At 34.8% G+C, this 17,528-nt stretch overlaps 1 protein-coding gene and 1 pseudogene across 4 annotated transcripts; one reads left to right on the forward strand and one right to left on the reverse strand.

The window, feature by feature from the left end:
• Positions 1-2,411: 2,411 nt before the first annotated feature.
• On the reverse strand, positions 2,412-5,289 carry LOC122276781 (annotated as a pseudogene).
• A 5,354-nt stretch (positions 5,290-10,643) lies between these two features.
• LOC122277543 (probable beta-1,3-galactosyltransferase 4) lies at positions 10,644-16,957 on the forward strand. Of its 4 annotated transcripts, none has more exons than XM_043087559.1 (11): positions 10,644-11,037; positions 11,910-12,006; positions 12,414-12,448; positions 12,571-12,782; positions 12,903-12,966; positions 13,233-13,305; positions 13,456-13,576; positions 14,610-14,697; positions 14,783-14,908; positions 15,064-15,178; positions 16,364-16,957. In XM_043087559.1, the coding sequence occupies exons 1-11, from the start codon at positions 10,919-10,921 to the stop codon at positions 16,496-16,498; spliced, it is 1,185 nt and encodes a 394-aa protein (XP_042943493.1). In that variant the 5' UTR covers positions 10,644-10,918; the 3' UTR covers positions 16,499-16,957. The 4 variants fall into 4 exon arrangements, with proteins under 4 accessions (XP_042943493.1, XP_042943492.1, XP_042943494.1 ...); XM_043087558.1 differs by having other exon boundaries at positions 12,417-12,448; positions 15,064-15,173; XM_043087560.1 differs by having other exon boundaries at positions 15,064-15,173; positions 15,972-16,508.
• Positions 16,958-17,528: the final 571 nt, after the last annotated feature.

The following is a 17,528-nucleotide window of genomic DNA, read 5'->3' on the forward strand; positions in this document are numbered from 1 at the left end:
CAATCTTCCCAACTTCAAAGGTCGACTAGGATCAGAATAGCTCCATAATATCTCAAGGATTTCTATTGTCAATAAGGCATGCTCACACATCTTGCCTAATCGGTTTCTAAGACTGCTCCTGTTTCAAATGGTAAGTTGTTTTCTTTAACTAAATACTTATCCTACCATAACTTCACTCCTTCTTTTTAAGCTTTTTCTTCTTCACTTTCTGTTCAATCCGAGCCCAGCTCCTATAAGCAAGCTATAAAGGATCTTGGTTGGTGCAAGGCTATGGAGGCTGAGCTTGAAGCATTAGAAAATAATCACACTTGGTACTGTATGATTTACCTAAAGGGTGTGTGTAGTAATTGATTGTAAGTATGTCTATAAGACTAAATTCAAGTCTGATGGTATTGTAGAAAGACTAAAGGCTCGATTAGTAGCTAAAGGCTACACACAACAAGAGGGCATAGATTATACTGACACTTTTTCTCCAGTTGCAAGCTTCTCCAGTTGCAAAGCTTGCAACTGTGAGATGTTTACTTAGTATTGCTAGATTAAAGGATGGCATTTACATAAATTCTATGTAAACAATGCCTTTCTTAATGGTGACTTGAAAGAAGAGATATACATGAGAAAACCATCAGGGTATAAAAAGGGTCAACCTCACCAAGTTTGTAAGTTGCTTAAGAGCCTTTATGGCCTTAAGCAAGCCTCAAGGGAGTGGAACTCAAAACTGACCTCTTCCCTTCTTGAATTCAGTTTCCTCCAATCCAAAACTGAATATAGCTTATTTACTAAGCAAGAAGAAGACTCATACACTATCATATTAGTTTATGTGGATGATATTTTAGTGGCTAGCAATTGTCAAGACTCTATTAATTCTCTTCAAACTTTTCTTAATAACAAGTTCAAGATAAAAGACATTGGCCATTTAAGTTATTTTTTGGGTTTAGAAATTGTTAGATCTTCTATGGGTCTTCATATTTGTCAAAGGAAGTATGCATTAGACGTTTTGGCAGAATTGGGTATGGTTCGATGCAAGCCTATTAAACTCTCAATGGATCAAAATTTCAAACTCAACAAAGATGAAGACTCCCTTCTATCTGATCAAGACTCCCTTCTATCTGATCCAACTATTTTTAGAAGGTTGATTGGTAGGCTATTGTACCTCACACTCACTTAGCTAGATATTTGTTTTGTTGTCCAGTTATTAAGTCAGTTCATAGATAAGCCTACTTTAAGTCATTTGGCAGTTGCATACAAACTTTTGAGATATATTAAAATAGCCCCTGGTGAAGGCATTTTACTCTCTTCTTCATCTCAACTTCAGCTCAAAGCTTATTATGATTCAGATTAGCCCTCTTGTCCAAACTCTCGTTGATCCACTACAGGTTACTATGTTTTCCTAGGCCACTCCTTGATTTCTTGGAAATCCAAAAAGCAAACTATTGTCTCTTGTTCCTCAGCTAAAGCTAAGTATAGGTCCATGGTTGCCACTTGCTCAGCGTTAACATGGCTAAGATATTTACTCACAGATCTTAGTATTTCTCATCCACAAGCTACTCTTATCTTTTGTGAAAATTAGGCCACTCTTCATATTGCTGCTAACTCGGTGTTCCATGAGAGAACTGAGTATATTGAACTCGATTGTCACCTGATCTGAGATAAAATTCCAGAAGGAAGCATCACCACATCTCATGTCTCTTCTCAAACACAATTGGCTAACATCTTCTCTAAAACTCCACCCTCTTATCTTCTCCAATCACACTTGTCTAAGATGGGAATAATCAATCTCTATTCTCCATCTTGCGGGCCAGGCTAGGGGTGTGTGTTAGAAGACTCAATATAAGAGACAAGTCATATTGTACCTACAGATCATTGTATATAGTTGTCGTAGTTCATTTTTTATTCTTTTATCTTTATTCATTTTATTCTACAGCTAGCACTAGGCAGCATTATTATTTTTGTTAGTCAGTTAGCAATCTTTCTATATATAGCATTTTAGGAATACTATACAGAGGCAATTCATCAGTGAAATAACATAAAACTTTCACCTCCATCGACTTAGCTCTCCGGTTTTTGTTCTTCTGCAACTTTCTGTTATTTTCCTCACACCCTTTCACAAATTCTCAATCAACTGATTATTTCCCCTCGTTTTGTATTATTTTTTATTTTTTATTTTTTTATATTTTGGCCAAGTTATGCCAGAGCTTTGAGTGAGCATGTGATACCCAGATTCGTTTCTCTAAAAAATATCAAACGTTCTAGTAAATTTTAGTCATTGTTGAGCAACACAAGCTACATTGAAAAGTAAGATATTTGGCCATTTACATGAAACAGATGAGTAACACATACAGAAATAAGAGTAAGATGCTATCTATTTACAAGGAGCACATGTATGCAAAACCAATTAGAACATGTAAAACTCCTCAATTCAATTTGCTGATTTGCATGGTTTTATATACAAGGGTTGGCGTCCTTGTGAATAGGTTTAACAAACTCCCAGTCATTATCTCCTTGGTAGCTAAATTGCTGTTGTTTAAGTCACTCGTGATTCCACGTTTGTGGAGATGGTGAAGTCAAAAGTGGCCACAGTAGGTTCTTCTGTTCTCTTACTCTCCGAACATCCAATGTCTTTGTACATTGCCTTAAAACCCTATTCACAGCCTTCAGGTAGTTCCTCGAGTGATGGTCTCTAAGGATCGTACCGTCTGAACCATAGGCAATAGGATCTGTTAGTGTCTCTAGGAGGTGGGGACTATTTAGGAAGGCTGCAAGGGCATTTGTAGAGTATCCACATTGGTTCTTGTCCAAGGCATATAGAGCACTACCTGGAGGGAGTAAAGGGTGTGGAGGAGCTGACTTCATTGCAGAATGAATAGTTTTCCCAAAGGAGAGTACAATAGTTTCTGCATAACCATGGAATAGGGAAAATGTCAGTGAGAAAGCCAAAAATTCAAAGCTTCAAATTCATTTAGCGGTTGCTTTTCTTCTAAATCTGTCTTGGAAAATATTTGTGACGATCCTTAAGTAAAGTTCCAAATTCAACATTTAACAAATTCCAAGATTATTAATTTTGAATTTGAACTAGAAAGATGATAGAGAATGATCAAGATGATGCTTACATTTTTTATCAAACAAGAATGCGAGCGAAAGGCGCCATTTAAACGCCTGCAACATGGTTAGGGTAATTGCAGGAAAAGGCTCTAGGAACGATATCTCTATGCATCATCATGCAATGAATGTGGCTCTCATCAAAACCTAGCTCATCAAGTATGTTTTGGCCTCCACAGAACACAAATGGTGAGCCAAAAGTAACCACCGATCGGAGAATGGAGGGGTTGACAACCTTTCTAGTCAATAGCATCAAGCTGACCAAAAGAGAGATACTACCCCCAAGAGAGTGACCAGTAAATTGAAGTTTTGCATGTTCCCCATATTTGTTTGAGTGCTCAACTATTTCTGGCATGAATTGCTCATATATTCCCTTTACAGCTTCATAAATTCCTCTATGAACAACCACATCTGTACCCTGTGTCCACCACAGATATTCACGGTTTTATCTCATTGTATGTATGGTACATGAATAAACTGAGTAGAGGAGATTGTTACCTCAAATTTGGTTGGTTCAAAGAAAAGGTGTGCTTGCCAAGATGCCAAGGAGTCTGATCCCTGCAATTAACAAGAAAAAAGTCTTCATTGTCGAATTCGGTTGTTATAAAAATAGAAAACCAATGGCCTATTGTTCTTCTATGATGAATGGTTGAAGAAGGAATTACCTGAATCTCAAAATAGTGAGTGTACATGCTTAAATCATCACAAATAAACCATTCACAAGGTGATGATTGGAGTGACTGAAGATCCTTTGCTACATCCTGTTTTTTCCTCTCTCCAGCAGCAACCACTACTGTCATTGTTGAAGCAGCCATTTCTAGCTTATATAATCAGGGTGAAATTTCTCCGTCCTCTCATGGCTAGCCTCGACTCCTCGTCATCACCCTCCTCCTGTGATTCAGAACCAAAGGACAAAAGACTCTTTGTACATGGTTGGACATAAGGCTGACGCCGCAATCTCATAAGCAACAGATCGGTGGATAGGACACTCCTTAGAGGCCACATCTTTCTCATAACTGAATTCACTTGCTGCTTCTGAGGCAGCTTGGGGTATGGCAGTGGAATCCTCATCAAGTTTTGCTTTAATTGCAGCTGCCTCTACTTTCTTCTCCAATGAAGATGTGACGAAGTGCAGGCCATAATATTTTCTCAGATTTTTTTCCTGCATATATCAATGGCATCAACTTATTTCTTTATACGAACCATACTTGACTATATATACATACATATATATACACACACATTTGTATGAAACTCATAAATACCCTTATTTTTAAATTGAAAAACAATCAAACCAATTAACAAAAATTGAAGAAACCCCATCTAAAAGAAGTAGAATAACAAGGTACCTTGATCTCTAGTATCACATTACCCATGTTGCACAAAAACGCAAACTGAGAAAACAACTTTGTATCAGACCATGGCACTCGAACCAAAAGTCTCGAGAATGATTCACAATTATATCTGACTCCTCCTCCTCCTTCTGAACTATAATCGACTGCACAACCTCCTTCATGTCCACCACAATCACACTCACCAATGCACACTTTTCACCAGTCACATCTTCATCCTCACCCTCACCCTCATTATGCTTCCGATTTCTCCTATAACTTCCTATTTCCAGTAACCTCTCCACCCAATTCGATCTCTTTATCCCCTCTCCTTCACTACAGTCCGCCAAGTTCTTAGTTATATTCATATCCTTTTCTGCTACATTCATGTCCTTACTTGTCTCCAGATCAAACAAAAATGATCGAACGGAGCTTGGGAAGATGGTACTAGGCAATTGAACTAATGGAAAAATTCCCATAGAACGACTGCTCGAGTTTTGGTTGTGTAGTAGTGGCTTGGATGCGATTGTTGGAGTGAAAAAAGTGGTTATCAGAGTAGGATCTTCGGATGCAGGCTCCATTGCGAAGGTCCTTGCTAGAGTGCGAGCAGCTAAGGCCCTTCATGGGCTTTTTGAAGAACATGTCTTCCGAGGCTGCAGCAACCCTTGAAGACGTTGGAATAGTCAATGAGGTGAATGCCATGGCTTGTAGAATTGAATTGCTTTCTGCAGAATAATGCTAGCAGAATTATTGCTGGCGCAGAAGCTTTGATCTTTACCAAGTGGGATGGACTGAAATGTCATCAAACCCAGCTTTCAGAATAATATTGCAGACTCCTACCACAAAGGGAGTCCAGAGAACTCAAAAATCCAAAGAACTAAAAAATCCTTTGGATTTTTTTCATTTATTTTTGGTGGAGTTGTTGAAAACAGATAGACTTAGGGCGATGGTCCTTATAAAGACAGTATAGGGAACTACGCATCCCTCGATAACAACGAGAAACAAGAAGAAGTCAATCTACCAAACACAGTTGGACTTTTTACATTATAATTACAACAGATGAAGTGTTTGATGCAACTCCAATCTCCTGCATGATTCTTTACTATTAATTTATCATCTAAACAAAATGATACCAATTTTTTTTGACGATTAAAACCAGCTTATGTACCTATTACTGAACAGCAGATGCCATGCATGCAATATCATGGATATCATCGTCGTTAAATTCAATATTACTATTCATTTCAGGCGCTACTTCCTCCTCAAAATCTTTTGCCGTGTATTATTCAATCCCAACATGCATGCAGCTCACCATAATCTTACATAATAGCTACGTTGTAATTCAGCCAAAGAGAAGATCGAAGTACTCCCATCTGTTAAATGTTAATCTATTTAAACATAATGGTTTTTTTTTTTTTTTTTATCCATAAGTAATGTAAAATAAAGTTTTAAAAATGCAAATCTCGTATATTTTCATTAAAAAATATAAAATCCACTATTAAAAAATAGAATTATATATATAAATTTTAAATTTATCTATTTTTTAAACAGAGTAATGCAGGACTTGCATGTCTTATTAAAAATAGGATGAAGCAAATTCATGAATGAATTTTTCTAGAGTTTTGATTTCCATGCTCTCTATTTTCTTCGTTACTATTATTGTTATTATTTAGTATTCTAACCAACAGATGAATCCACAACGCAATATCTGTCAAGAAAGATTATATTTATGTGTTGCGCCATGTTTGGTTTACGTATGTACCCAGTTTTCAATCGTTGAGAAAAAACAAATTTTGGTAAAATATTTTTTGTTTTCAAAAATTCTATTTGTAATATTTTTTACATGTCTTTAATACATTTTATTAATATGATTGATTGTGTCACTTTTTTTAATATAAAATAATTATTTTCTTCAATTATGTTAAAAAAATGTGTAAACAATACGTAAAAATAATTGTATATAATATAACGCTTTGATTTTTGGCAAAATCTTTAATGATTTTGGTATATTGTTGAAGTACTAGTCCTTGGAATCTGGATTTTGTTAATTTGGTCAATGAAATATGTATTTTATCATCAACATAAAGTTAAATATATAACTGGTCCGTCCAAATCTATTAAAGTTGCTCCCGATAAATATGATATGATCATGATATGCTGGTGAGTCAAGAACCATATAATTTTACAACAAAATTGTATTAAAAAAAAACAAAGAAATTAAGAAGATAAATTCGCAAAAAGGACTAAGATTTTCAACTCAAACGTATATCGCATGAGAAATTTGGACGTGTATATATATATATATATGAGGTATATATTATTGTTTTTAGTACCGTACCAGCCAATACGACGGGTACATTCCGTACTAATCACTAGGCCGGTATAGATATAGTATCTGTTTCGTACCGGCTGAAATATCGACCGTACTGGCCTATATTTCGGCCTGTACCGACCAGTATTTTGACCTTTATCTTTTATCTTTTTCTTTTTTCATTTTTTCAAGTTATAATTTCATTTTTTAACTCCCAATTCATACTAGACTATTTATAATTTATATATACATATGTATTCATGTATAATTTATTTATATATAGACTATTATTTTAAAATATAATTTATATATATTTATATATATAATTTATTTATATATCGACTATCTTGAAATGGTACCGGTATCGAAATATTTCGTTCCAGTGTCTTGACCGGTATGACATCTGATACGGTATTCAAAATATTAGTATATATATATTGGCAATTAATTACACATTTACTTCAGCAAATTAATTAGAGCCATCAAATTCGGCCTATATGTTTTGATGTGGAAGGAAATAAGAATTATTTTGATGGTTAGCTAAATAACGGAAATTAGAAATTGAGATTGGAAAAAATGCATGGAGCAAACTCTAAAATTATGGTTTCTTTAAAGATAATAAAATATCTTTATGATACAAGAAGTCAAATTTAAATAGTTAATTAAGGAAAAGAAAACAAGATTTTAATTATGGACAAATAATAAAATACAGAATAAGAGAAGTATCTCACTAATTAAGATCTAGCAAAAAATTCAGAATAAAATCGTTTTTAAAAATAAACATTATCATTAAAAAAAATTACTTAAAATGGAAACAATGACTTAAAATGACGATTTAGAAGGCAAACGGCTGATTTTGGAGTCGAAATGTATCATGCATAGCATAAGAGAAATGATATTTGCAGTCGTGGTTGTGCAAGCAGCGTGCAGTCACTTTGAAAAAAAATGAATTAATATGGGACCTACATAAAAAAAAAAACTAACTTTTTAATCTTGAACCCCACTCTTTTTCAAAGCGATTGCGCGGCGTTTGCAATTTCACGACTATATGTAACATTACTCCTAGCATAACGCCGAGAACATGCACGTTAAAGAGAATTTTTTAAATGAAAAAAGTTAAATGCAGTCGCTTTGGGCAAGCGCGGTGCAAACGCCGGATGATGTGGCAAAAAATCAAAACACCCCGTTTAGTGATCCCTCCTTCAATTTTCTCCCTTTCTTTCATTGCTCCCAAAAATTTTTCCTCATCGAAACACACCTTTCCTTTTCAATTCCACAGTCGTCTCTCAAAATTTCTTTCATTCCTCATTCCCTCCCACTGCGTTTCCTCTCCTTAGTTTAGAACTCCCTCTCTCAATCCTTCCATGATTACCCTTCTGTTGAAGACAACAAGTCTCTCTCCTCGAAGCCGCCGCCCCCCCTCCCTCAGTGTCGCGATGGTTCTCTGTGTGGGTACTGTGGGTGTTTATATTTTTCCCTTCGTTGGGTCTGAAGTGCTTTGTGTTCTCTCTAATTTCACTCCATTTCAAGATTAAGCCAATCAAATCTATGGATGTGGGAGTTTATTGTTGTTGTTGTTGGGTTTGGGAATCAATCGTTGGTGGAAAAGAAATGAGTTGAAGTAGTTCAAAAGATCTAGCCCGCTGGATCGTGAAGGATTTGGGTGCTGGTGTTTGTTTCATGATCTATAAACACGAGTATGGGGAAATAGCTAGAGCAAAAGTTCACAACTTAATTGGGAAAGTAGAACATTTTGCTCTCCTGTGATCAGAATTGATGTTTCAGCTTTAAATACGAGTTCTGACTTCTAAGAGCATAGAAGCAAACATTGCTACAAGCACTCTTTCTAGTGACATCCATCCTCAGTCTGGTTCGGTTCCATGTTGCTTGGTCTATGTTGGGTTTTCTGCATTTTTGTTTATTTTTTTATTGCTTTTTTCAAATAAAATATTTTAGAATATGAAAGGTTTTTGAATGCTCTGTTATGAAGTATTCTTTGGACAATAAGCCGATACTCTGGATTACAAAGAATGCTCTGAAGAATATTCTTTTAGAAGAATGAACTAAAAGAAATTCCTTAGCCAAACTGATGAAGAGAAAAGAAAAAGGAAAAAAAGTAAAGCTTTTCTAGATTATTCTCAGATGCTTAAAAGCAGACTATATTTTCTTTTCAGTGACAGAGGGAGTGAGTCTCTTCTGCTAGTTATGCTGTAGTCGCCGAACGAACATGGAACTAAAGACCAAAAAGCAAGAGAGAGAAAGGAGCGAGCAATAGTGGTGTTCTACTATTGACGAAAATGAGACCCACGAAGACCACCAAAATGCTCTCTTGAAGTTCATCTACCCACGAAGATCATGAAGAGAGACCCCTCCCTTTAAAGATGAAGAGCTCGTGCACTTGTCGTTTGTAACTTTTTCTTTCTTTCATATGCCTAGTTTTTTTCTTCTATTTTTGTCTGTTTTTCATTTTCTTTCTTTCCCTTTTTTTTTTTTTTTCAAGTGGCAGGCTGATGTGGCAGGCGACTCCCCCGTTGTTGAAACTCTCGGCTGTACGCAGCAGAAGTGTTTTTAAATTGAAGTCTTATGCACAATTTTAATAATCATAACCAAAATTATAAATAAAATACTAACGCGTGTGACACGTCGTCCCTCTTTTCTCACACAACTGAAGAATTCTAATTTTATACGCCGAACTAAGTAATTTTGACATTTTTTGATCAGATTTGTACTACCTTCTCGAGATAGTCCAATATTATTAACGTCAAAATACATGCCAGCTCTAGCATCATGTATTTAGTTTAATTATTTTGTGTCATAATTTTATATACATATTTCTCTGTCGATAATCTAATATGCACATTTTGCTGTCTAGTACTTGTAATAAGAATTGATAAGTCTAAAAGGAAAAATATAAAAAAATTATTTTATATCTATTCTATTATAATAAGTGGTTATCTAACTACTACAGTAACTTTTTTTTTTTTTCTTTTAAGTTTTTTTGTTTTTCCGTTAAGTTTGTTACTCTCTTAATTTAGAGATATAATTATCTTTTCTTACATCTCTTTCACATTCCTAATTCCCTCTCTCATCTCATTTCAAACCTCTCTCCCACTCTTCGATGTCTGCTTCCTTACTTTACCTCCTTAAACCCACTATTTTACACGTTTTCCTAAAATACTCAGATCTTAATCTGAATATAAATGTTTAGATCTGTAGAAAAAAAAGGACAATAAAGAATAACAAGTATAAAACGAAAAAAAAAATTCCACAAAGAAAAACACTCAAATCTAAACAATATATGTTGAAAAAAAATTTCAAATCTTATGCATTCTTTAAGTATGATAGTAGTATTTATTATAATAGAAATGATATTACTTTTATTTGTCTATATTATTCTAACGTATCTTGACTTTAATTTTAAACTGATCTTTTTGTTTTCTAATATATCTAGATATATAATTATTATACTTACTGGCCTACCATTATCCAAAGTATTTGCTAAAATTTACTTTTTTGTTTCTATATATCAAAATTATTCATTAATCAAGGTTTTTTATAAAACTATATTATTTTTATAAAAAACCTGTTTAACTCAACTACATATACATGTTTTGTACATGCTCCTCATCTAGTATTAACATTATTTTATATAATACATTATATTTATTTTAATTTATATTAATTCATGAATTAACATGATTTGACGATAAAGAGTCTCAATCACTAATCACATGAAATTATATTTTATAGAATATTTATCTTTTGTCATAAGTAGGGTTACACATATATATTTAACAGTTTTACTTTACTTTTACACAACATTTCATGAAGCCAGCAGTTACCATCTTTTTACATGCAACGGTGGTTGTTTTTAGTTGAACTTGCATAAACTATTCATTTATGTACAGAACCGTTTGGTTAAAGAGAAAAAGGACGGTTCAATTAATCGGTATCTGAAGTGCAATATACAGGCGTCTTCCTCACTCGTATGCACCATTGAGGGCCCTTTGAAGGTGGGAGAGAGCGTGCAAGGGTGAAAAAAAGGCGCAAAGTTTTCACCTTTTTTTTCTGGGTTCGTCGAACTGTCTATTCTCTACTCGAGATCAAATATAAAAATAAAAATAAAAAATCGTTTTGTCGGTGGAGCCGGTGAGCTAAGTGAGTGTAGAGAATCAATAGAATGTCTGTGAAGAGTAGAGGAATGGGTGGAGGAGAGTTAGCTAAGAATGTTATGTCTCGGAACTGGGTTCTTTTGCTGTGCTTAGGCAGCTTCTGTGCTGGAATGCTCTTCACCGACAGGTATTTTTTTTCTCAAATGGGTTTCGGTTTCTCACAATTTTCCACTTTTTAGCCACTGAAGCGGTTGCTTTTAGCTGGATTAAGAAATTCACCGAGTGGGTATCGGTAAAGGGTGGAAAGCGTGGATTTGTGAAATAAATACGAAGAGTATATCTTGATTGTATGTCTTTAGCTTGTTTTAGTGACCGCTCTTGTGAGTAGGGTAATTTTTGCATTTCATTGAGGAGTGTTGTAGTGAACTAATGTTATCTGTGTAGTCTAGTACGTGTGGTTTGTGAATGTGGGTGTTTTGGAATCACATGATAACCGATTCTGTTCCTCTGCATTTTCCTTTACACAGTACCTCGTTTTCTTCCCAATTTTCTGTGCTTGTTAAACTGTGACATATCGCGGTATCTCTAACATTAGCTGTCGAGAGTATTGCCTGTATGAAATGTAGCGAAATTGCAAAGAGTTCAAAATATATCGTTTTACTTACTGAAAATAAATTCAACTCATCCAGACCAACTTATTGGGGTAGGGTGAACTCATGGAGGTGCTTGTCATTTTAGGTCCATTTTGGAAACATCTGACATTCAAAATTACGTTATTTTCCCCCTTATATCTGGACCAAAAATATATTTAATACTGCTTCTCAGGCTTATTAATTTATTTTTTCTTATTGTTACCTTTTCGGTCCTATAATTGTATGTTTTATGACCAGGTTCCACATTAATATATAAAAGGCTATTATTATTTCAAATAGGGGAAAAAAACCTAGTTGCTAAGAGGATCTATCTTTTTATTACCTTTTTTCAGGTAACTTACATATAAAAAAGGCAACTGTTTTTTATGCATATGCAAGTGATATTGATCAAAAGGTTTTGTATCAGGATGTGGATGGTGCCTGAGACTAAAGATATGGTAAGGACATCAAGACTTGAAGATCCCGGAATAAACATAAAATCTGAGGATGATGATCCACAATTTGTGAGTTCATTCAGCAACTTCTAATAATGAGCCATATCATGCATCAATAGAAGTCTTACTATTCCAGGGCTTTATATTGATGAATCACTTTATAACGAGACCATAGTGCTTGGAAATGTCGTTTCTAGTACAGAATGCTTTTGGAAGTCCAGATAACTTCATTTTTAGTTTTGGGAGAAGGGGATTGGGTGGTGGGTTACTGAAAATGCCATTTGATTCCTTATTCTTGAAAATTTGGTTACCAAGACAATTGAAACTCTCTCTAGTTGCTTCTGGGATCATTCTTTCTTACATACTTAGCATTATGTATGATTTGTTTATCTTAAGAGTTAATTTTGCTTCTTAATGTTAATCACCCACATTAGAGATTTGTAAAAGTATTTTCTCTAACTTGCTTGCCTCATCAGAAGGTTATACAACGAAGCAGCAATGACAGTATCGGGTAAGTGTTAAGGACACAGCATGTTATTAACAAACTACTGTGTTGCTTGTTTAGCCTCAATTTCCCTTATATGCTTCTGCATTGACCTACATGGAAACTTTATTGCTGTATTCGAAATGCAGGGAACTGAACAAGACAATTCCAAAATTGGAGCTGAAATCAAGAGCTGCTAGGGCAGCACATGGATCTGCAAGGGATGGCTTTTCCATATCAGGAAACTTTAAAAATATTGAAACAAAGATGAAAAGAAAATACTTTATGGTTATAGGAATCAACACAGCTTTTAGTAGCCGCAAACGAAGAGATTCTATTCGTGCTACTTGGATGCCACAAGGTGCATTAGCTTGGCTCCAGATCTCTCTCTCTCTAAATTGAGAACCTGTTATATCCGATTCCATTTTCTTGTCATATCTTATCTGTGATCAATGGGTTTTCATGGATTAAACATTACTAGGTGAGAAGAGAAAGAAGTTGGAGGAAGAGAAGGGCATAGTGATACGCTTTGTCATAGGTCACAGGTGATCTTAATACGGCTTCATAGCTATTGCCAGTTAGTGCCACATATACTTGTTCCCATGTATTCATGTTCCCAAAATTCTTTTAAGTTACCTACTCATTCTGCTGAGCCTGGCTAGTTCTTTTACGATAATAAGACACAGTTTGTGGCCTCAGTAGAGTAGTGCTCTGCATTTTCTTTAGTTGGCCAATTTTACTTTAAGGTGGTGCTATGCATGAACTAGAGTAAATTACTTGGATTTCTTATTAATTTTCTTTTTTTCATTAGTTCGACCTCTGGTGGTATCCTCGATAAAGCAATTAAAGCTGAGGAGATGTTGCATGCCGACTTCTTGCAGCTGGTGAGCTTATTGTTGTACCTCTTTTAAGCTGTTGGACAAGTTTAACTGCTACTGAAACTACCAGTTATTTGAATTTTGGTTAGGGTGAAAATAGACTAATTAGAAATATTAATAGGCCTTCAAAATTTTTTGCTAATTATATGAAAGCAGGATCATGTAGAGGGCTACATGGAATTATCAACCAAGACAAAGACTTATTTTTCAACCGCTGTTGCCTTGTGGGATGCAGAGTTTTACATTAAAGTTGATGATGATGTACATGTAAATTTAGGTGAGAAGGTTCAGTTTTCCCTTATATTTTCATTCATCTTGGATTTGTGATTTGTAGATACTAAAAACTCCTCTGCGATATATCTTAGTTTTCTATTCAAAATAAGAATTATAGGATCTATGTTTCTTAAGATGAGTATTCTGATTTTCATAGAAGTGGTGTAGCTATCTTTCTTATTTCTTCAACACATACATAGCTACAAAAAAATTATTGAGAAAAAAAGAAGATGAACCAGTTGAAAATGAAGGATGATTCTTTTTCTGTGAGTGAAAGGTCATAAGTCTCATAAAGAATGCTCTACAAAATTTTTGTTTTCCCTTCAAAAGATGTAGAAAGCGTGACATAGAAACTAGGCTGCTTATTAAACAAGCTAAAAATAGAAGTTTATTGCTAAAAAAAGGTATAGAAAGTGTATCAACACTTAATTCATAAAAATCACGTATAGAAATAGTTGGGTTAACATGTTGCTTTTGTTTTTGCTGCTATCTATGCTGGGGAAGATTTTCATGGTCCTCTGGATATTTATAACAGTGATGTTTTGACTCCCAATGTGCTAAGTATTTTATCTACTGGTAATTGTCATAAATGATTGATGGAAACAATAGTGGCGTTCAAAGTATTTATAATTATGTAAGAATCAATTTCTCCACTAAGTGTGTTGTTGGAGAAACTCACTTCAAATTAATTGAACTGGTTAGATCATCACTAGGGATTACTGGTTGAATGGATAGTTCATTTTGATGAGAATAACATCCATGTAGCAAAATTGTTTTGTTATATACCTACTTCTTTCAAATTTATTATCCATGTTAAAAACATTTCCAATATTAACCATAAGGGAAACTAGATTCTGATTATTAGGCATTTTTGCATGAACCACACAAAATTTGCTCACAAAGGCTATTATTGAAATACACGATTGGCTCTATCTGGAGTCTACTAATAAGGAGAAATTTATTTGAGTGCATAATATACTCTTTTTAATACGTTAGGTCCTTTACCTCATTTGAGTTTATTTACTTTTATACTGCAGCTACACTTGGAACGACTCTAGCTAGACATCGTATGAAACCTCGAGTTTATATTGGCTGCATGAAGTCCGGTCCAGTCGTTGCTCGAAAGTAAGCTGATTTTCTGTTTTTTAACTAGCTGAATATATCGAAAAGGATAAAAATCTGGTTTCTTCATCATGCTTTTTTGAAACAGGGGAGTGAGATACCATGAACCAGAGTATTGGAAATTTGGTGGGGTGGGAAACCGCTATTTCCGTCATGCAACAGGACAATTATATGGTATTTCAAAAGATTTGGCTACGTATATATCAATAAACCAGTAAGCTCTCAGTGTTTTTACCTTTTGAAAAGAAAATTCAAAGTTGTTATGATTGAATGAGCTGACAGGTGGTTATGATGCCACAGAGCTTGTTATAGTTGAATTGAGCTGATCTTTAATCTTCAGATGATAATGTTGTTTTGGAATAATCTCAGGAATGTACTTCACAAATATGCCAACGAAGATGTTGCATTAGGATCTTGGTTAATTGGTTTAGATGTGGAGCATGTGGACGATAGGAGACTTTGTTGTGGTACACCTCCGGGTAATGTAAAGTTTCATTTTGTCGCTTAATACTTTTTCCTTTTCCTTTTTGAGGTATTGTGGCCACGTTTTACCATTTGAATAGCATTTCTTTTAATAAAGCAAGTTGTCAATATCTTTCCACAAAGGAAAAATCTGTCTAAATATGTGCATACTAGATGTGAAAACTCTCTATCTTTTTTTGGCGAAGGAATTTATCATGATGTCAGTGTTTTAAAACCTGGACCAACTCAGAATTTTGTTTCTAAAACCCATAGCCACTCGGTGTATATAAACTTATGAAGAAATAAAACACTGGTTAGGAAATGGACAACGTTGCATGCATTATAACATATCTAAACAGAATTTATTTTATAATTATATATATTAATTTTATTTATAACTCGAAGTTATTCTAAATATTTATTGAATACATATTAATTTTATTTTGAATAGAAATTTAGATTTTCTGTCAGGTAATCTTACTATATATTTATTGAATACATGTTCATTTGTTCATCTATTCTAATTACTTCGTACCCATTAAGTCTGTGAAATGACCGGCTCTGGGTTAGAAAATTGATTCTCTCTGATTTGTCTGGCTTTTAGTTCTGCTCAACATGCTGAATTGCCAAGTCTAATCTGTTGCTGCTGTGTGGCTCTAAAATAGTTTTGTTGCTTTCAATGAAAACTGAGTTACACTTTTTCTTCACAAATATCATGCTTTTCTTTAGTCTCTATTGTCACCGACTGGTAACAATTATGGATTACTTTTTATTCTTTCTTACTGTCTCCCCATTTTAAATTAAAACTTGAGTAGGTTGGAGCAGGTCTTAGTTTTCAGTATAAGGAAGAAACAATTATGTGAAGTTTAGCATTTGGCCTACCAGTTCATCAACTCTGTTATAATCTACCAATTCATTGGTCCAAAATTCAAATATGCTCAAGAATTGATTCTGGTTCACTAGACGCCAAGGAACTCTCGGTCCCTTCCATTATTGCTAATTTTATTTCATAAGGTTAAACTTAAGTTACCTGGTTAGTGCATACATGCTCTATGGTATGTTCTCACGATGGAAACGCTGCACCAAGCTCCATGGTGCTGAAATTTCGTTTTTTCCAGAAGGGTAAAGACAGATTTAAAAAAATGAACTGCTGATTACATGGATTTTCCGGTAAGAGTCAGTCTATCCTGATGATGTGTTCCTGCAGACTGTGAGTGGAAGGCGCAGGCCGGAAACATCTGTGCTGCTTCATTTGATTGGAAGTGCAGTGGGATTTGCAAGTCAGTTGAAAGAATCTCAGACATTCACCAGCGGTGTGGTGAGGATGAGCGTGCTCTGTTGACTGCAAGCTTCTGAGAGACAGGCAGCTGTTCCTCCAAACTCAGGAAGGATATATAGATACATGAAGAGAAAATCATATAAATGGTCAATTCCTAGACAGTTTCTTCATATTTTGTAAGTATAGAGGAAGTTTTCACTACCAGCATAAGAGATCACAATTAAGGAGAAGAGAGGTCTTGCTGCCTACGGGCCCTGCAATTTAACAGAGGCAACCTCTACAGCGGCAAGAAAGAATGAACTGAGTTACAATCTATATTCTTTATATGGTGGGAGGGCTTTATTGTTAGTTTTCTGCCATCATCATTGAGCTCAATAATGTGGTAATAATCTTTGTGAACAAATTTAGCTACTTTTGCTTCATATGTAATATAAATTTTGTTAATGTTTCAACTTTCAAGGGTTCACTCTCTGTGTTTTATCCTTGTTAAAAATTAATGAGAGTGTTGAAGTTTTGTTTTTATTTAAGCTTCATACGGTTGATCTAAGAAAATATGTTTGGAGTATTAATATTGTTTTTAGTGGCTCTTACTAAATGAGAGATCTTCATCTTTAAATACACTGCCGCAGCTTCAAAGTTTCCTCTTTCTCTAGCCTCCTCAAGATCTGAAGTTGCTATTGAAATCTCTCGAATCCTGAGAGTTCATTAGTTGCTCTCTGGGTGCTCTGCTAAGACCCCAAGGTTGCATTTATACGACAAAGTACATATGCAGGACGTCACAAGCTACAGGGAGCAGTAATAAAGCAAAATTATGAGAATCTTCTTAGGCATTCTTAACAATAATTAAAGAGAGATGCATCATACTCCAGCTACGCTTAGCCAGTAAAATCTAATATTGCAATCAGACCAGAACGGACGCTGGCCGGCCTTTCATTTCTGCCTTACACACACTTGGAAGGATCTATGTAATGGGAAATGATTACTTCTCATTCCTACCATAAATATTTTCAACCTGTCTTTAGTGGATCATAGTAATATTAGAAATGCCATCTGAAGGCCGGGGATGTAGAGGTATTAATTATTATAATTTGCA

The sequence above is a fragment of the Carya illinoinensis genome, chromosome 9, assembly GCF_018687715.1.
Source record: "Carya illinoinensis cultivar Pawnee chromosome 9, C.illinoinensisPawnee_v1, whole genome shotgun sequence".
Lineage (NCBI taxonomy): Eukaryota > Viridiplantae > Streptophyta > Magnoliopsida > Fagales > Juglandaceae > Carya > Carya illinoinensis.

Bases quoted from the DNA above. Each gene is read 5' to 3' on its own strand.
- LOC122277543 (XM_043087557.1), top strand. From the start codon at position 10,919: ATGTCTGTGAAGAGTAGAGGAATGGGTGGAGGAGAGTTAGCTAAGAAT. The intron at 12,783-12,902 runs GTGCATTAGCTT...AAACATTACTAG, and splicing joins TGCTACTTGGATGCCACAAG to GTGAGAAGAGAAAGAAGTTG. The intron at 15,174-16,363 runs GTAATGTAAAGT...GTGTTCCTGCAG, and splicing joins TTGTTGTGGTACACCTCCGG to ACTGTGAGTGGAAGGCGCAG.